The 21,457-nt window shown below is 39.8% G+C and overlaps 1 protein-coding gene across 1 annotated transcript; it reads right to left on the bottom strand.

The window, feature by feature from the left end:
- Window positions 1–6,560: 6,560 nt before the first annotated feature.
- ADPRF (ADP-ribosylation factor 2-like) lies at window positions 6,561–15,547 on the bottom strand (the record flags this gene model as incomplete). The annotated part of the gene is given in 7 exon segments (NM_001303607.1): window positions 6,561–6,845; window positions 7,297–7,378; window positions 9,720–9,838; window positions 11,059–11,178; window positions 11,360–11,430; window positions 14,732–14,892; window positions 15,416–15,547. Coding segments are annotated over 6 exon segments (546 nt in total). The 5' UTR covers window positions 14,880–14,892; window positions 15,416–15,547.
- Window positions 15,548–21,457: the final 5,910 nt, after the last annotated feature.

Raw genomic sequence — 21,457 nt, 5'->3', positions numbered from 1 at the left:
TACGAACAGTGTTTGCAGCATGGGGCCGCATAGCTTTGCCCTTTGGAAAAGGGCACCTCGCTGAGGAATTGTCCCCTCTAGCTGCGTGCACAAGGGATTAGCCACGTGTAAAGCGAACAGCATCTTGCCACTATGGGAGCCTTAGGGTTTTGTCATGTGGCTTAGAAAACTGACAGGACGAATGCATGCAGTCCTGTTCTTGTATGAGAAATTATCCACTTTGACAGCGTGGGCCTGGCCATATGTGGGGCCGTATTGCCAGCATGGGCAAAGGCCGCATATGTCTCATAGCTTTGTTTCGTCTGGGCCTCGTGTGCAACCTGACGTTGTGGCCCTTGAGTCTTAGTAGGTGCTCTTGCAGTCGACGGACTCATCCGTGTTCAATTCGGTGCTGTGGTCCCTTGGGGGTGCACTTGTGGTTGACAGACCCACCCCAGCTTCGTCAATCGAGTGTTAGTCAACTAATGCTTCATCGGATACTAGCCGATGAGGGAATATTTATCTTTTAGATTTTTTGAGTCATCTACCTCGTGGAGTCTTGATGCTTAGTCATTTTGTAGGGGCCTCCTGGTGAGGTGGACTTTCTTAGATTTTCTCCTCATATTTGCCAGTCTTGTCGGAGTTTTTTTTCGGATTTTCTCCTTGACTTTCGGATGAAGTCGGCTTTCGGATGACCTGATAAGGTCAGCCTTCGGATGAAGTTGGCCTTCGGATGACCTGATGAGGTTAGTCTCCAAATGGAGTCGACCTTTGGATGATCTGATGAGGTCGGCCTCCGAATGAAGTCTACGTCGGCCTCCTTGTGAAGTCGGCCTTCTCGTGGAGCTCATCGAGGAGGAGACTGGCAATCACTGGAGCTGGTACATGGAGCGTGCTAGGAGTCAGGATGTAGTGACTGTCGTGTTGTGTCAAGCTAGATCTTGTTCGGTTGTTAAGATTAGAAGTGTTGATCAACGGACCAGAGGGCCCCCAGTGGCGAAGATCCATGTACGAGAACCTCAATGGAGTATGCTTCCAATGTGGCCGTTTCCATGCTGCAGCAGCGTGCCCGTCGAATAGGAAAGAGGGGAGTTCTTTGGTTGGTCTTCACTCAAAGAATGTGGTTCGTGCCGAAGGAGAGGAGATGCTAGGGTCGTGGTTGGTTGCCGTTTGGCAATGGTTGCCAAGACCCGAGGTGGGCAGAGGAATGGGGAAGAAAGGGGCAAAGTTAACTCGAGCCCCTGGAGTGGAAACTAGACCAGACCGATCCGACAAGGAGCCAACTCGAGATGGCTCAAACTGACTCAACCTGGCAGAGGGATCCAATGGTTGGATCAAGTCGGCCAAGATCGCATGACGACGATTGCCTCTCGGATCAACTATTGGATCAAAGGCTGGGGGTGGCATGGAGATTAGTGCGGGCTCAGGCCTGGGCATGGAGATGGACGCGGGCTCAAGTGCGAGCGTGGTCCAGCCCGCTAATAGGCTTGAGTTGGTGAGATACAGGCTCATCCAATGGAACCATCTTGAGGCTGGAGACATCTTCAGGCAAATCAAAGGGATGGAGGCAGACATTATGGAACTTTAGAGGAGAGAGGATCAAGAGGGGGGTCTTCAGGAGTCTGACCAAAGGGAGCTTCGCCATAAGCTCTCTGAGCATCACTTTTTATTGAGATAGTAAGAGATGCTGTAAAGGCAAAAGTCCAAGGTGCAGTGGATCAGGGAGGATGATCGGAACACCAAGTTCTTCCATCAATCGATGATGGTCTGGAGGTCTACCAACCACATCAGACAACTAAGGAAGAGTGATGGTAGGATGGTGGAGGACAACGAGGAGATCAGATGTCAGATTCTTTAGTTCTTTAGGTCTCGTTGGACCGCTCCCTTGGGTGGGGATGACCATCTCCAGGGGTCCCACCCTACATGTAGTATTTTGATGAGGATGAAGCCTTGAGTCATCCAATGTCGGCTGAGGAGGTGTATGGAGCCTCTGGTTCCTCGAGGAGGACAAAGCCTCAGGACTGGATGAATTTCCACCTCTCTTCTTCCATCAGTACTGTCCGATTGTTGATGGAGAGGTGACTGAGGTGATACAAATGGTGTTTGGAGCTAGAGGCACTCTGGAGCAGCAGAAGAAGATGTTGATCACCTTCATCTTGAAGAGATCTGATGCGTCGATCTCGAGGCACTTCAGATTGATCAGCCTTTGCACTACTCTCTATAAAGTATGTGCGAGGGTCCTAGTTAGACATCTGAAACTGATTATTTTGTATCTGATTAGCCAGAAGCAAGATGCTTTTCTCAGTGGCCGTTGCATTACCGACAACATCTTACTCGCCTAGGAGTTTATGCATATCTGTGGTGTGCCCCCGCTCATCAGAGCTTGATGGTGATCAAGCTGGATATCGAGTGAACGTACGACCAGATGAGCTCACAATTTTTGCATCAAACACTCAATGAGTTTGGCTTCTAAGATAAATGGATTGATTGGGTTATGGATTATGTGGAGGCTCTGGGTTATGCTATCCTGATCAATAGCTCTCTGATGGAGTTCTTTCACTCGACGGATGGTCTTCATCAAGGGTGTCCTCTCTCCTCCTACTTGTTTGTTTTATATGCCGATGCTCTGTTTCATACTCTTTGAGCGGTGGATCAAGGGGCAGAGCTGGAGCTCTACTGGCCTGCCCCTTAGACTTGGCAATTCACCCGACCCAGATGGGTTCTAACTCAACTCGGCTCTAATGGGTCGGGTTGGTCAATGTGTTGATTGGGTTTTGACCCGATCCGATTCGATCTGACTCGAACCTGATAAATTTATATCTTGGATCGGGTCGAGCTCGGATAGTGGCCACTCTGATCCATTATCCAACTCGAACCTAACCCGATCTTATGTATATATATTATTTTTTTATCTTATCCTTTTGTTATTGTTAAATTGATGTACATTCAGATTAATTATAGAATAAAAAAATAAGCTTATAAATTGAAGCTTTTACGTTTTCATATGGCCTTGTGCCCCTTGTGGCTTAGTGAAGGGCTAAAGACTGAATGTATGAAATATAAGCCTTATGACTTTTAGACTTGGTTAAGGCCTCAAGGACTGAAGAGTTGTAGTGGACTATTGTTCAATATTTTTATTTTTATTTAAAAAATCTCATTTAGACAGAGTGGGTATCCGATCGGATAACCTGATACTCAATTGGATAGGATATGGGTAAAAAAAATATTGATCCACCAGATCATCGATCGAGTTTGAATCAAAATGCTAGGATATCGGATCGGATTCGAATCGATTCAAATCCACACCTGATCCGACTAAGACTGCAAATGGATCGGATTGACCCATGACCTAACTCGATTTGATTGGCATAGATCCGATCCGAACTATTTTGAAGGATCCATGGATCCGAATCGGATTCTAAAATTAGATCCATTCTATTTTTCGAGTCGGGTCTGGATTTACTGAATTTTGACTCAATCTGGCCCGATCCGATTCATGAAGACTTTTGGGTTGATTTGAATCTTGAGATAAATGATCTGATCCAACCCAACCCAAACCCATCTCTTATCTTTTTTTATTCCTATATACATGAATGTTAATTTTATTCAAGCCTGCTTTAATATTTGTTGTTCTTGAAAAGATATTCTATTGATTTTTAAATCTTTATTTTTTAAAATTTTATTAAAATATTTAGAATTTGGATTAACCAAGTCAGGAGCAATGGTGAGAAAAATATAATTAAACTTTTTGGATTCTTGAGTGAAGAGTGTGAGATATGGGAGCTTTAATAGTCTCATATATCAAAATCAAAATTTATAGTGCAAATAAGGTTTATTTATAAATCTTCTACTTATTGATCTTATTATTTATAACTCAGATCCAAATCAGCTCGATCCGGATCCGAACTAGATCCGTATTTCATAGATCGGGACTAAGTTATATATGGATCCGATTCGACCCGAATGATTTGTTGGGTCAAAAAATTTGATCATAGACCTGACCCAATCTTCTGTTGTGCTGGATTTGGGTCCAATATTTAGACTCGATCAAGAAATCGGATCGGATCGGGGTCATTCATGATCCGATCTGACCCATTTGCACCCCTAGACCCGACCCATTACCAAGCCTACTGCCCTTAGGATGTAGCTGCTCTCACATCTTTTGTTTGTAGATGATTGCTTGCTCATTGGAAGGGCCTCGGTATAGAATGCAAGGTTTTTCGCATCCATTGTTAAGGCCTATTGTCAGATATTTAGCCAGCTCATGAATTTGCAGAACTTTACTATCGCCTTTAGTCCCAAGACGAAGGTCCAGGTGAAGCAGGTGATTCAGGACAGACTGGAGATCTCTGAGCAGATCGGGACTCGACTTATCTCGTGGTTCCTATTATGGGGCGGAGATTTCGGAAGGCTGACTGTAGGCCCATGGAGTAGTGGGTTCGAGAGTATCTTGAGGGCTAGCAAGCCCATACCCTCTCCATGATGGGAAGGACTACTCTCATGAGATCTGTTCTGAGTTTCATTTCGGTTTACCTCTTAACGAACACTGTTGTACCATGCTCGTCTCAGGGGTCTAAAGTAGTAGCTCCGAAATTTTTTTAGGACTCCAGATAGGGCGGTTATGAGCTTCATCTACTTTCCTGGGAGGTTATCTACTAGCCTATGCGGGATGGCAGCCTGAGGATCCCATCCTTGTAGGTTAAAAGGGAGGCTATGATTGCCAGACATGCTGCTAGATTACTTATCCAGCTTGACTGCTTGTGGAGTGGGATGATGAGGGCTCGATATAGGGTTTGGAGCCAGGGGTCCCAATTCATATTGATCATAACTACTCCTTCATCTAAAGGAATGTTGTATCCGCACCCCTATAGTGGTGGCCCAGGTTAGGTGGCTGATTGGTGATAAGATTTTGATTGATGTGAGCCAGAATACTTGAATCTCCAGCCTCCCCCTCTCATGCTAGCCGACCTACATCAGTATGGAGGTGGATGATAACTTGTGGGTTCGTGAGTTGATCACTGACGATGACAGGAGCTAGAGGGCTCAGAATGTCATCCATCTTTTTGGTGGTCAGCTTGCTAACAAGATTCTTGCATCCCTATCCATCGAAGCCATTATTTGAGGGTGTGGGTCTAGTCATACTGCCCCAAGATCTTTGCTAGAGATCTCACTACGATGTGCAGGCCTATACCAGAGAAAAGGATTGAGGCTGTTTGGATTTGAAGAGTGGTTGTCCATCTTAAGGTTAGACTTTTCCTCTAGAAAGTTACTTGGAATTGGCTGCCGACTCGGACACTACCTAGGGACAAAGGCATGGAGCTACTGATTGCCTGCCCGATCTGTGGGCTGAAGGATGAGACGACGAAGTATGCGTTGCTTCGTTGTCCGAAGGCATGCTTGATCTGGAGGACGACGAACGGCCAATCTTAGGGGGACAACCGGTGGCTCCTGACTCCCGACTCCCCTCCTTGGATGCGATCCGTCAGAACACAGTAGAGAACCAACCCTCGAGTGGTAGGATGACGTATGTCATCTGTCAGATTTGGCTGTCCAAAAATAGCTTGATTTTCGACATCAAGATTGTGCTGGTGCATCGAGTGCTAAATAGAAACTGTTATCTTACGAAAGAGTACAATTCCTAACTGCTCCAAATTTTTGGGACTCCCTTATTGTGCATGCAACAATCCATAAGGTTGACGATGTCGGCAGAAACAGAGAGTCTGAATGATAGACTGCTAGAACCATCCCTCTTTTTGAGCCATTGATCTCCAAAGTACAACTCTACCTCTCTTTTTGAGCTATTGATCTCCGGAGTAAAGCTCCAGACCGCTTAAACAGACATCTATGCCTAACATGAGCTACGAACGTTAAAGATCTTTATGAAGAATAACTCTACGATAATCATTGACTGGATCCAAAATTAAACATAGCAATTAAAAATTTCCCCCCATTACTCCATAACTTTACATTGAAGATTGATCCTGACGTCAAGAAAAACACCCAAAAGTATTTTGTGATATTTTATATTAACTTTTTAAACAACGCTTGCACTAGAATGACACGATCATCCATGGGCAAGGAGATAAAAATACTATTAAATATCTTTTTTTTCCTTGTAAATATTCTCATGGATATATCTTTTATATAAAAATAAACTTTTTGATGCTGCCCTTTAAAAAAAACCGCTCTAGTAGAAATATATTGAATAAAGGGCAGACAGTAAGCACCTTTACCATTATCATTTCATCACTTGGCCTCAGAATCATCCAAAAAGAATTTCTCAACTTTTCTGGCTTTGACCACCAAGACTACCCAACCTCACCTTCAATTGGCTCGCTCGTGCTTCAATCCACCCCCAATTTGGTCAATTAACATTCAAGAATCCCTATATATTTCCTCCCACATCACCCCACAACCAACCTCGTTTTTTTTTTTTTTTTTTTTTTTTTTTTTTGAGAAACCTCGATAAAAAAATGAAATGGGCAACACGAAAAAGAAATAACAGGGCCATCCCCTTTCATGAAATAACAGGGGCAGATCAAACGAATAAAAAAACAAATTTGTTCAGCTATCGAGTTACTCAACCCACGGAAATGTAATAAGATCATATAACACTACTCTGCAGACTGCATAAGTCAATTACTACAACGCTCACAGAAAAAGAAAGGTTCCGAACAGTAGAACAAAATGAAAGAAACCTAGAAAAAACGAAAAAAAAAAAAAAAAAGATGGTAAATGATCCTTGGCCAACAAACTGATGGCTAAAAGACTATCATACACCAAACACCCACCGCAACTGCAAGAGGCATATATAACCCAGAATTATATTTCAAACCCTTTGCCCAGCAACGTTGAAAATTTTAAGCCTGCAAAAGAAACAAAAAAGTCAGAATGCGCCACAGCTAACAGAAAATACCAAATAGAAACTTCCACAGCCCTAAGGAAGGTTCCAGGGCACCCACACAAGAAAATCTTGACCGCAAAACAAAATTGAATTCACCGCATTTTGCCCGTAAGGGCGGCCCATCAGCCATGCATGCATTCCAATGCATGCCACATACATAAGTGGATGGGGACGCTGCGAAAGGACATTCTGATATGCTAGACCAGGGCCCATAAATCTCATTTTATGCAAACATGTGAATTAAAAGCATTGTCCTAATAAAAGAACCAAGGTGCAAAGGTAGGCCGAAAGCACTCAATATATACATGCCTCCATATACAAGGATATACGAGCAGCCCTACCATTCGAGTTAGTTAAAGACTTGGATGACACAATTCAAATAATAAACAAATGAAAAGGCAATGGATGTGCACCTTGTTGGCAATGTTGTTGGAGAGCCAATCCAGCCCCTCATACAACCCCTCACCAGAGGTCGCACAAGTGCTCTGGATGTACCTGCAACCACAACACACATTTCCTGCATTAGTGGCCGTTTGCTTCGTTTGGGCAGAAGAAAATAAACGAACAGGCAGGCTAAACCACATCAATATCTACTTTAAAAATAGAAGGGATAGACAATAACATGCGGAAGAGCACAATCAAGATGCACAAACAAGATCAGATAATAAAGGTAATAAACATAAAAGGTGATACAGCATAGCAAGAAGTAACCAGCTCGCAGTTTGTTGGTAAACTAAACATGCTCCGGAGTATGTCAAACTGTAGCCAAGAAGCAACCAGCTCAAACTTCATCAGTATTAAGTAGACATGCTCTGGGGTATGTCAAAATGTAGACAATTCCCCATTTAGAAAGAAAACTCGCATGGGCCATGCACGGTCCCCTCCAATGACACCGGCCAGTATTGGACCGTGCATTTTTGCATACCAAGCAATACCATACTACATGCAAAATCCTTTTCAAGATGATTTCAACATGAGAAGGAAAAAAGATGTAAATCAGAAAATCCTCCAGAACACCTGGCCTAGTTGTTACAAAAAAAAAATAGACCTAGCCAAGAGAAAAACAATGCTAGACTATAGCAATTAATCATTTAAAATGACAAAAAATTGATTTAGTTTACTTTATTTTCACATTATGAGCAAGTTCTCTTTGCATTGATATTTGTCTCATGGTATCTACTAAATCCACATAGAAACTATTAAATCATCTATATTTAATATATTCACTTTTGCCCATGTAACACTGCAAAAAGACTCATTTGCTATTCATACTCCAGCATTTGTAAGATCATGAACACTATCTCTCTATAATAAATAAGATCCGAATTACAAATCGACAAACTTTTATCAGGTACACTAAAATGAAATAAATAAACGATAAATTTCACAGAATCATGCTCCAGCTCGGCCGCAGGGATGGGGGAAAAATAGTAGTGGAGAAAACAAAGTTTAATTTTATGGACACATGATTGTTTCCAAAAATCCCATGCTAAATGTATAATACCTTTACAACACATCTTACTAATTCATCGTATATGCAGCGGAGCTATATGTTATGTTTTGCTAGTCATCTTGTGAATGTTCTTTGGTTCACAGATATTTTGTAATTCAAGTGATACGTGGGACGTGAGACGAGATGTTAGGGAAATTGAACTATCTTGGATCCTTCTTCCATGCTTACCATCAAGTCAACCGTGAAAGTCCACCCGTGACATTCATAATGTATGATTATTCATCCATATCTACAGCACTCAGAGAAAGCAAAATGCCCACAAACAACCAGAAAATAATTTCTATAATACATGGCAAAAAGTAAGGCATATCAAGGTCAAAGGGATCAGAATGATAAATCTTATAGGATCCATTGGTTACCCAATGCCTAGCATGAAATCAGATTCATATGATTAATATCAACAATCTGGGATCCTGATTATGTATGAAACAGAGAATAAAACATATGTAATACATGCATACTAGAAAGCAAAAAGAATTAAAACATCTCATCCACAACAAAATTAATACAGAAGATACCAGCATTTTTGGGGACATGGACAAAAGAGGAAAACAAGGGCACATATCTAGGTTCCTCTGCTGCTTAGAACTTCGCAAAGCAAATAGGCCTCGGTGCAACCAATCATATGGAACCTTAATCAGGGGAACAAGGTATATTTTCTACCAACTACAGCCAAGATTATGGAAGCATATCTTACAATTAATATTAAAAGCTAATTTAAAATTTAGCATTCTTAATCTATTATTCTTCAATCTGATGACTTTATGTTTGCAATTGTACACACGTATGTCTATCAAATCACAGAAACATCTGATTAAATAAATTAGTGACAACGAATAAACATAGCATACAGAACTAGAACTTCTGCCAAAAAGAAACCTGGAAGCTAAACAATACATCAAAGAATAATATCATTTTCTTCTGTAACTTCAGAAGCTTACTCATGGTTATGCTTATTCAGGATCAAAAGTAAAAATTTTAACCAAGAAGACCAAAGCTGGTACTCGTTTCTTTTTAAATGCAACTGATACATCCAGATCCCTTAGTACAAGAATAGACATGATCTTTTATATCTTAGCCGCCAACAATCTAATAGACCTTCCTTAACAAGCTTATTCTAGCATAAATAATGATAATTATTTCTGGGGTCCCTTATCTCTCAATTTTTCTATATACCGAAGTTACACTAATGACCTGACTTCTAGCACTACACACAATCCTCCTAGCAGGAATACTACAGACACAACACCAATTCAAATTGCAGAACCAGAAAAAGAAATCAAAATCCACAGAACATTATGATAAAATGGACGTGTGCTATACCAGTGTCGCTGACGCAGAGAATGAAGGCCAAGCTTATCAGTAATTTCAGCAGCATTCATTGCATTAGGAAGGTCTTGTTTGTTTGCAAACACAAGCAACACAGCATCACGTAACTCATCCTGCCACCATCCCGCAAAAACATCAGTCACCACTTATTTGATATCAATCCAAATATTAATTCAATGAGACAAGTCTCAACAGCAACTTCAATAACATGATATAATATCACAGCATACGGCTCAAAAAACATGTTAAAAAAAAAGAGGCTGATTTTTTTTATATATATATATAAAGATAATACACAAGAGGTCACAGTAAAATATAAATTAAATGTTTCTACGACAGGTCCAGCACAAGATATCCACTTGAACTGTTGCAGTCAGCAATACCTCCACCTGGTACACCAAGTTGAGCCAATAAAGTTATCCTCGTATGATCAGACTAAGAAACTACAGAGTCTTACCTGAACAATTTGATTTGTTTTTTTTCTCAATAAAGGTCCTGTCATTTCTAAGGCCCAGGTTACTTGAGTTATGATAGGAATCACAAACCAATCATTTTAATGGGACCTATCATGTCAATTAAAGATACAATGCATGTTTTAACTGTGTATAGAGACAAATTGACAGCCAACCCCTTTTTTTGTCCCATTAAGGCGCAGCTTTTTTGAACAGGTTTACCTGATCCACTTTGTTACTTTGCAATTCTGTTAATTGGTAAGTTTGTTAAAGAGCACTCCAAAATACAGTTACTTGATGCCTAAGTTCAACAAATGAGCAAATCAACAAATTTAAATACATGATAATGGTAATTAAAGCAAGAAATGATCACCTGAATTATATCTCGGCGAAGAAACACCACATATGACCATATATTTGCATACTACTGGTAATCAGATAAGAACTTTACAAACAGTTATGCCTCACAAAAAATTAGTCTTTCCACTCAAATTTAAATAGTGCCAAAGATAACTCTGTGGATATCCAATTCAGTAACAGGTCATTGCATGGTTTAAAATTTTGGCTCAAGAAAACATAAAGACAAGCAAACCAACATGTTCTAACATCGTTCCCAGTTCAATAATAACCAACTGATTACATGAAGGCATAATTTTCTAATATTTTGAAAATGATGTATCCCAAAAAATTATTGTGCTTGAAGGATTGTTTTTGTGTGCTAGGAAAAATACAATAAACAGATTACAATGCATTTAAATACCATTTAACATAAACCCATGCATGTCCTAAACTAAAGTTCAAGGAGACAGACACACAGGACCCTTATGCCACATAATAATGAAGCCATCTTAATGGATTACCAACAAACTAACTAAACCTACCTCATTTAGCATCCGATGGAGCTCATCCCTCGCCTCAACAATACGATCCCTATCATTGCTATCAACAACAAAGATAAGGCCCTGAGTGTTCTGGAAGTAGTGCCTCCATAAAGGTCTGATCTGTTTTTTCCACACATCCACATCATCAAAACACCAGTCAACTATCATGAAAATAACTAGTTTATTTGGCAATATAATCAGCTCTTCAATATATAGAATCACGTTTATATGTTTGATTGCCTCTAATTAGATATGCATAGAAGCCATGCTTCAACACAAAAGCTTGCGTTATGCACAGTACCTTATCCTGACCACCAACATCCCAAACAGTGAAGCTGATGTTCTTGTACTCCACAGTCTCCACATTGAATCCTGCATAAATTCGGATACCAATTTTTCAATGCATTTGTGGCACAGCTAGCTTATCTGTAGCATTTTTTTCTAAAATATAAGATATATGATTTTATGAACATTTAATCTAATATATTAGCAACACTTGTGGACTAAAAAGTCTAAGAAGGAAAAAAGATAATAGATGTGAGGGCAATGGAGAAGGGGGGGGTTTAGCACTTCTGCCACTACTAAAATTTAAACCCCCTACAACAAGCTTATTATATATATGAATGTATGTATGCATATGTAAAGACTGCAGAGAAAAAAAAACTGTTCTATCGACATTTCTTTTCCATTAATTGCCTGAGATAGAAGAATCTAACCACAGCCAAAAGCAGCCTGTATTACCTAAAAGTAGCAATGCTTGTAAGAAGGAAAAAAAAAGATAATAGATGTGCATAAAGGGAGCAAAAGATGGGCAATGTGAGGGCGAAGCATGGTTTTCTTTCTTTCTTTCTTTCTTTCTTTTTTTTTTGGGGGGGGGGGGGGGGGGGGGGGGAGAGGATAGCACTTCTGCCACTACTAAAATTTAACCCCTACAGCAAGCTTATTTTGGATAACATGCATACACATACACATATATATAGAGGGAGGGAGGGAGATAAGAATAGATAGATGGATAGATAGATAGAGCGGATCGATTAGGAGGATAAATCGATTAGATAGGATAGACCAATTAGAAGGATAGATCAATTGGATCAGTTAGAAAGATAGATTGATTGGACGATTGATCGATTAGAAGGATACATCGGTTGGATAGATTGGATCGGATGGATAGATTGGATACGTCGATAAGATAGATGAGGTTGGATAGATTGGATACATAGACTAGATAGATTGGATCGGATGGATAGATTAGATACGTGGATTAGTCAGATTAGATTGGATACATTGGATACATAGATTAGATTGGATGGATAGATCGGATCGGATGGATAGGTTGGACACAGATTAGATGGATTATATTAGAAAGATATATTAGATAGAGTATGTATATCTATCTATGTATGTATGTATATCTGTATACATGTATGTACATATATCTATGTGTTGTGTGTATGTATGTATCTATAGATGCCTACGTAAAGACCGCAGACACAAAAAAAAGTGTCTCTTCTATCAACCTTTCTTTTCCATTAAGTGCCTGAGATAGAAGAATCTAACCTAAGCCAAAAGCAGCCTGCATTAGCTAATATTAGCAACAGTTGCAGACTAAAAAGTCTAAAAAGGAAAAAAGATAATAGATGTGCATAAGGGAGCAAAAGAGGGGCAATGTGCGGGCGAAGGGCTACAACAAGCTTACACGCACGCACCGAACAAGCTTACACGCGCGCACGCACATTGAGTGCTTGAGTTAGATAGATCGATAGATGGCATAGATCGATTGGATTGATTAGGAGGATAGATCAACTGGATCAATTAGAAGGATAGATCGACTGAATCGATTAGAAGGATTAATTGGATCAATTAGAAGGATAGATCAATTGGATCGATTAGAAGAATAGATCAATTGGATAGATAGATTGATTGGATAGATAGATCGATTGGATCGATAGATAGATGGGATAGATAGATCGATGGGATTGATTGGAAGGACAAATTAGATGGGATAGATCGATTGGATTGATTAGAAGGATCGATCAGTTGGATAGATTGGACCGGATGGATAGATTGGATGCATAGATTAAATAGATTAGACTAGATAGATTAGATACATGGATTAGATTGGATGGATAAATTCGATAGGATGGATAGACTAGATAGATTAGATTGGATAGATTAGATAGAGTATGTATATCCATGTACTATTTATCTATATACACATGTATATGTATGTATGTATGTACATATGTATATATTTGTGTGTGTGTGTGTATCTATGTAGATATCTATAGATGCCTTTGTAAAGCCTGCAGACAGAAAAAAAATCTCTCTTCTATCCACCTTTCTTTCCCATTAGGTGCTTGAGATAGAAGAATCTTACCTAAGCCAGAAGCAGCCTGAATTACCTAATATAATCATACAAAAACATGAAAAATGAATATGCATGTGATTGCACATAAGAAAATATCATAGCATACATGAAACTCTAAATCAATTGTCTATACCAAAGAATAGCAATGATATGAAACCATAGCAACCAGAATTGTCCAATAGTGTCATATGTGACAAGAATAGAAATGGAATATTGCTTACTCATTAATCATCAAGGGTGCAAACTAGTTGAGTGGAGCAGAGAGAACTATCAAGCTGCTCAGGCTCGGCTTACTGTTTAAAGGAGATGCTTGGGATAATGCTTGACCTCAAGCCGAGCTGGACATATCCTGTTCAAGCTCAAGCTCATATAAGCTCTAAGCCAACTTTTTAATGAGCCAAGCCAAGCCTCCCTTTAGTTCTCTGATCTAATTCCCATCAGACTTGCACATTTATGAGCTTAACTCTAAAAACTTTTGATCTCAGCTGGTTATCTAACTAATCTGAGCCTAAAGCAAGCTTAGTTGAGCAAACCTGAGCTGCTTGAGAGCAGCTTGGATCATTTGCAGCTCTACCAATCATAGAGACGCTGCTTTATGCCAAATTGTGGAATTTGTCCACGTCAAACCTAGACTCCTCTTTGCATAGGGTTCTGTACAGGTAATGACACCATTAATGTAGGTAGAAAGAACCAATATGGATTCCATAATGTAATTTTCAGCATCATAGCCTTCCTTATGCCCTCAAGTTATTCATTCCTAACATGCAGATATCATACTTTTAGTATAAACCAGCCTTGATAGATAACACTAGGAGATTCTTCCTTTTGAACCTCCTAGTATTCCTATCCATAAAGGACAAACATGAACATATCTAGGACTTGAATGTGAAGGACCATAGGCCAACTCGATTTCATTTATCCCCATAACAAAAGCACACAAATTTACCATCGATGTAAGCAAAAGTATATGATAGCAATCAGGTAATTAAACACACTGCATCAACTAGATTTAAGCGATCCTGGAAATTTCTAAAAAGCTCCAAATAGTGAACACTGCAGGTCAAATCGAACATGAATATGATCCAACATAATATACCACCAGAACGTCACATTTCAACAATGAAAAAAATTACAAATTTGTCAATGAGGAATCCGTTTACCAAAAAAAAAAACACGAAATTAAATCACTTATCCATCAGAAAGATCAATCATCTTCCTTTTCGCCTGTACGCATGCAGAAACAGAGAAGGAAACAGACAATTTGGGGAAAGAGTAAAAGAAATAGACAAGAAACCATGCGCTCACCGATTGTGGGGATAGTGGTGACGATCTCTCCAAGCTTGAGCTTGTACAGGATAGTCGTTTTACCAGCCGCATCAAGCCCGACCATCAAGATCCTCATCTCCTTCTTCGCAAAAAGACGGCTGAAGAGCTTCGTGAAGGTAAGCCCCATTTTTTCTCCGCTTCTGAAACGCAAAATCGCACATCTCAAATTGAAAATACAGAAAAATAAAAAAAAGAAAATCAAATAGATCCACAAAGATCGAAGGTCGACATGCCAAACAATCGATCTGTAACAAGAAATCGTATCTCGTAGAGACAAACGTCTAATCCAAGCGCAAAAAACGTTCAATTCGTGATGTAAAACTCGCGAAACGAAACAATCTAAGAATTAATATGCTAAAAAGAGAGAGATTACTCCACGATCTAAAGAAATAAGGTAAAGAATCCAAGATCTATTGAAAAAAGGAGCCTCATCCAGGATCTACAACATCGAGAAACAAACACTTCAAGATCGACAAAATGATCACAAAAAGATAGAAACCGATCAAATTATGAACCCAAAAGATTTTTAAACAAAACGACCGATCTATTACATGAAACAACGTAAAACGAATCAAAGATAAGTAGAAAGCGAACGACAAGAAATTGATCTCAGATCCGTCGGACAAAAGAGAGATCGAGGAGAAACAGAGATCGGGAGATTACCAGAGAATCCTCTTCGAAGGAGATTTGCTAGCAAGCGATAAAGAGAGAGCGAGCGGTGAGGGCTCGACGAATGTAAATCCCTCTTCTCGTCTCTTCTCTTGGCCTCCTCTCTCTCCAGATATACTAGAAAACGACGGAATAGGCAACTAACATAAGTTGCGGTGCTCCGCCCCGTAATTTTATAGGGAGGAGCGGCGAAGAATGGGATCCGCGTTAAGCTCACGCGCATGCGACCGACCGCCCTCTCCTGTCCCACTCGCACAAGGGCCCACGCTAAGAGTGTGTGAATCTTATACAAAGACGATCTTTTATATGAGTTTCCCAATCGTAAAAAAGCATTGAACCGTCGGATCGACCAAATTCCTAGTATAATTTCATGAACAACCATCGATTTGGTATGATTTTACGAGAATGCCATTTTTCCAGTTGGTGTGTGAGACCAGCTGTCTCCAGCGAGCCGCGGTTTTCCGGGCCGGTCACATTTCCAAAAGCAGCCAAAGTGGACGAATCCGGTCTGGTTCGACCAAGTTGGCTTCTGGCATGCAATAAAGCGCGTAGGACATTCCAGGCTCGCGTTACCACGAGATGGAGCGCCTTTAGTACGGTTTGACCAGCACTTTTTTAAGTGGGTGGTGTTCAGTGGGAGAGAACCCGGTCCAGTTTATTGCTATGAGTTCAATGCTGAGCTAGATTGGCTTGTATTGCCGACTATGTTGCCGATGAACAGATTTGTTGCTTAAAGATTAAGGAGATAATTTTTAATAGCCTGTTTGGTTTTAGTCATAGTCAGTAGATGTGGAGGAAATACCATGAGTAACTATCTCTGTACCAAACAATTCGTGGATGATAAAATACTTTCATTATTCCTTTCATTCGGACTCGAGAATACAAGGGGAGAAAAGTATGTTCAACGGTAGAATAGAGTAGTTGTTGGAGTTTACAAAAAAAAAAAAAAAAAAAAGTTTAAAAGTGGTATTATCGTGATAATAGATTTCTTGAAAGCCCAAAACTCATTTTCACATGAATTTTTGGTTTTTTCATAAAAAAGAAATTGAAATTTTTTTTTCCAAAAATATCATTAAAGCCATGAATAAAATAAAATGATATCTTTTTCTTTATCAAAAATATAATAATATTTTATATAATTTTTTTCAAAAAAATAGATGTCCAACTTAATATAAAACAACCTGGAATATGCTACTTTTCTATAAATTAATCAAACATGCCAAAATTATTTTTCTATGCATCATATCTTTATAAATCGACTTTCTAGAAAAAATATTTTAATAAAAAAAAAAAATTTACGAAATAAATAAGCCCTTTATGTTAGCAATGGAAGGATGAAAACAATAAGGGCTTCATTTTATAAGATCAATGATGGCGAAGGCTGGTGATGCCGACATTGCAATGCATCGTGGAAAACTGCAATTTTAGGGAAAATAAAAAGTTTCACATGTTTAGTATTTAGGAATAGGATACAAAGGAGTCATTGCCAAGAAAAGGTTGTTGGACCAGACTTGCATCTTCAATGGATTCACCTTAAAAGAGCATAGATCATCTACTAAACAAGCTTAGCGTAACTCAAGTTTGATCGTCCCTTTCAAATAGCTGGCCAAGTCTTAAGCAGTATAGAGCTTGGTTGACTTTATTTGGTCAAAAAAAAATGGCACCTCCACATTCAACAACAACAGGCAACAACAAAGATCTAGCCATGATTGCAAAGGTGGTCTCTAATGTATCAAGGATAACCTCATCTTTATGGACTTTATTTCAATTCTTAGTTTAATAGATTTGGATTTGAAAGGAAGAGATTTCACAAGGAGCAATGGAACAGCGAACCCATCTTTGGCCAGACTTGATCGATTTCTTCTCTCATCAGAATGGGATGATATTTTTTTGGTGTCAATTTGAAAGGCATTGTCGAGCGGCACTTCTAATCATATCCCAATTTCTTTGGACTGCAATTGTAGCTTGTTGCGTTATTCAGTTTTCAGATTTGAAGCATGGTGGGCTAAAGAATTAAAGTTGGAGGGTATTATTCAAAACCAATGGAGAAGCATTAGATATGAGGTAAACCTAGCAGCTGCTTAGGTGCAGAATTTAAGGAGAGTCCATGGTCCCATTAAGGTTTGATCCTCTGAAAAGAGAATTTAGAATAAGAAACTAAAGGAGAAATTGATCCATGATATAAATCTTCTAAAGAAAAAAGAAGAGCAACTGCCCCTATCCCCTAGAGAGTTATCAACCAAGAGAATTCTAAAACGTTCTGTTGAGGATATATACCACAAGGAAGAGGTTTATTGGAAACAAAAAACTAAGATTCAATGGCTCAAAGAAGAAGATGGAAACACAGCATTTTTTTATAAAATGGCATTGGGTAAGAAGAGAAAAAATTTCATCGCCTCACTGTTTGAAGATGGGATTGAATACCAAAATCATGAGGACATTGCATCTAAGCTCTTGAACTTCTACAAATATTTTTTTGGTATGGCATTCTCTCCTAATATTTCTATCAACTGACAGTTATTTTATGACTTTAAGGAACCGAACCTAGTGGAGTTGGACAGTTTATTTTCTCTGGATAAAGTTAAAAGAGTAGTTTTCTCTTTCGACGGGGGCTCCGAGACTAGATGGATTCTCCATAGTTTTTTTCAAGAAATTCTAGAATCTTGTTAGTGATGATCTACTTGTTCTTTTTGAGAAGTTTCATAAAGGCACTCTCGATCTTAAGAGATTGAACTATGCTTTCATTTTTCTTATCCCAAAGAAGAAAGAAGAGTTGTTAGCACATGATTTTAGATCGTTTAGCCTATTGAATTGTGTCTTCACAATCATCATCAAGGTATTAGCTAATTATTTAGTTTATTGCAGAAGATCGGTTTTCAAAGGTATTATGTGTAAATTGAATTTTGAAAAGGCATTTGATAAAATCAATTTGAACTATCTTTTCTCCCTCCTCGAAGCTCGTGGTTTTCCTCGTAGATGGGTTCAGTGGATCCATTCTTTTCTGTCCTCTGCTTCAATTGCAATCTTGGTTTATAGTTTGCACAGGAGATGGATTAAATGCAGGTAGGGGTTAAGGCAAGGTGATCCATTATCGTCGGCTCTTTTCATTCTTGCTACCGATGTGCTGTGCAAACTTCTCAAGAAGGCAGGGTCCTGGGGATCATCAATGGAATTGAGCCAAATGAGGCTTTCCAAAGCATTAAAATTGGTGGATGACAACCTATTTTTTGTGTGGGGAAAAAGGACAATCTGATTGCTGCCAAGGCTATTTTGTAGAGCTTCAAAGGTCCATCTGGACTAAAGATTAATTTTCACAAGAGTGTGATGATATTTTTAAACATGCATGACTAGGAGGCTGATTCATTCGCGGCATTTATGAATTGTACTAGAAGCATGTTACCCATCACCTATCTTGGTTTACCTTTGCATAATCGAAAACTTTCGAAACATTGTTGGATGCCTCTAATTGAAAGGATTGAAGCTAGACTAGCCACATGGAAAGGGAGATTCCTATCTTAGGGAGGGAGGCTAATCCTCATCAACTCAGTACCCACTACATTACCAAGTTACTTTATGTCCATCTTCAAGTTGCTAAAGTGGGTCATTACAAAAATTAATCAATTGAGAAGGGTATTCCTTTGGAAAGAGAAGGAGAAGGTAAGAGCAGTTTTCATTGCCAAGTTAATTGGGATTCTGTTTGCAGATCTATTGAGTAAGAGAGTTTGGATGTAAAGCATCTTGAGATGATAAATATTACTTTGCTTTCAAAATGGGCCTATAAATTCATCTCTGGTTCTTTTAACCCTTGGTGGCAACAAGTCAAAGCAGCTTACTACTCTAGAAGATGACTCAATATATGGGCAATAAGAAACTTTTCTGGATTCTTCCAAATTTGGAAAGATGTGAGCAAACACTTGAGTACTTTTTGAAACTATGTCAAATTCAATCTGGATGGTAGAACTGAGATTAGATTTTGGAAAGACTCCTGTGCTGGACCGATCTCCTTCGTTGACTTATTTCAAGACCTCTACAGAAGGATGACTTCTCATAATTACTTTGTTAAATTCTAAAGGTTAGCTCGATCACTCTATTGAAAAATTCATCTCAAAGGGCCTCTCACTCTGAACTAGTTGGATTAGTTGGATGCTTTGAATGCTATTCTGTGGAGTATCAAACCTTTGAGGGTGAGAGATGCTCCTTATTGGAAGCTCTCTCAGACAGGTATTTACATAGTGGACTTCTTTTATAGTTTCTTAAACAACAGTAGATTAGTCTATCCATACTAAAAAGTTATTTGGAAAGCTACTGTACCAATAAAAGTCAAAGTTTTCTTATGGTTGGCTGTCAAAAATAAAATCCACATGAGAGCCAATCTCACCAAGAATGTTAGATGATTAGTCAAGGCTGTTCACTCTGTGGAGCAAATGAAGAAATGATTCTTTATCTTTTCATCAACTGCCTATTTAAAAAGAGCTTATGGATTGCCTTGAAGATCCCGCTAAGGATTAGAAGATAGCCATCAACTTTTACTAACCTCTGGACCACATGGAGAGGGTAGAAATTCTCAACATCATTAAGGAAGCTAACTGACTAATTGACTGCTGCCTTATGTTGGGAGATGTGGTTAGGGAGGAACAACGGGATCTTCCTCAATAAGAGGGCGTCAGTTTACTCAATCTTGCAAAGAATTTTGTTTAGGTTTTATCTGTGGAGAAACCTCTGTTCCAACTCTGACATTGTAGCTCATGACGCCTTGCGGAGGAATATATTGAGGCTGGTTTCTACCTTAGCGGTTCTCAATTGAAGGTGTTGAAGATAGGATTTGTGGAAGGTCGAGTTTTGAGGTCGGAAGCCTCTATATCATCCATTGATTGAAGAGCCAATCTTATCTATGTTCATTCTCTGAAACTCAATTTGGACTATTTGTCTGTCCAATTTTTGTTAGTGTTGGGTGGATGTCTGGCCTGGACACCACCTTCCAAGATCTTTTCAGTACCACGCGATGCAGCAGGAAGAAAGAAGAAACAAAACAAAAAGAAAAAACAATCAAAATACGTGGATCAGCCACAAAAGGGCTCGCCTCCACGGGACATGCAAACTTCACTATAAAAAAGAAATTTTACAAGAGGAGATCTTACCCTCAACCCTTGTACACCCAATTCTCTCTTACTAGAAGTTTCCCTCACAAAAGTTCTCTCTCTTGGAAGACCCCCTAAACCCCTGAAGTGTCTGACGACCGCTGTCCAGGAGCCTCCTACTCCTTATCTCTCAGCGCTTCCGCCTCTCTCTTCTCTCTTCTTGGGTTCTGCGCAGCTGAGAAAACGAACCACACCTCTCTCTGCTCGTCACAGGCCCTTTTAAAGGCTTAAACTGGGTTTAAACCTAATTATATTAGGTTTAGATCTCCTAAACAAGTCAAATCACGTTCCTGAACCGTCGGATCGTCACCGGAAACTCACTGAGCCATTCGATCGTGACTGGTTCATGGAATAGTACCATGGACCGTGTGAAATGCGTGGGAAACGCCCACGCGGTCTACAGGCCCAGCCATGGACCGCCCGATCCACGGTGGACCGGTGTAAAGGGCCAGACAGGCCACCTGGGCCGCGCGCCCGGCTAGGCCGCCCACCCACCTGGGTCGTGCTTTCCATGCGCCGCCGCCTACGGCAGCACCGCTGCTGCCCGCCGCCCGCGGTCCTCCGCCGCCTCGAGTCTCGTACCGATTTCAAAAGCTCGTATCTCCTCCATCCGAGCTCCGTTTCGGGTGATCTTGGTCTCGTTGGACTCCATTTTTCACCGTGAACCTCACTATGGGCTCAATGTGAGCTGAATCTCGAGACGTCAAATCCTAACAGTTAGCTTAGTTCTTTCTCTATTGTAGTCCTCTTTGAACCTCTTCTTATCTATGTATATATTCAATCAGTAATCACCGGGTGGTAGGTCTTTTGCTTTCTTTTCACTCAAAAACAAAGATCTAGCCACAAGTTAGACCACTAAAAGTTTCTGCCCTATGCAAATTACATACTCGCAAGACCC

This window comes from Elaeis guineensis, chromosome 10 (assembly GCF_000442705.2).
Source record: "Elaeis guineensis isolate ETL-2024a chromosome 10, EG11, whole genome shotgun sequence".
Taxonomy (NCBI): domain Eukaryota; kingdom Viridiplantae; phylum Streptophyta; class Magnoliopsida; order Arecales; family Arecaceae; genus Elaeis; species Elaeis guineensis.
This window is presented reverse-complemented; position numbering and strand designations above follow the sequence as displayed.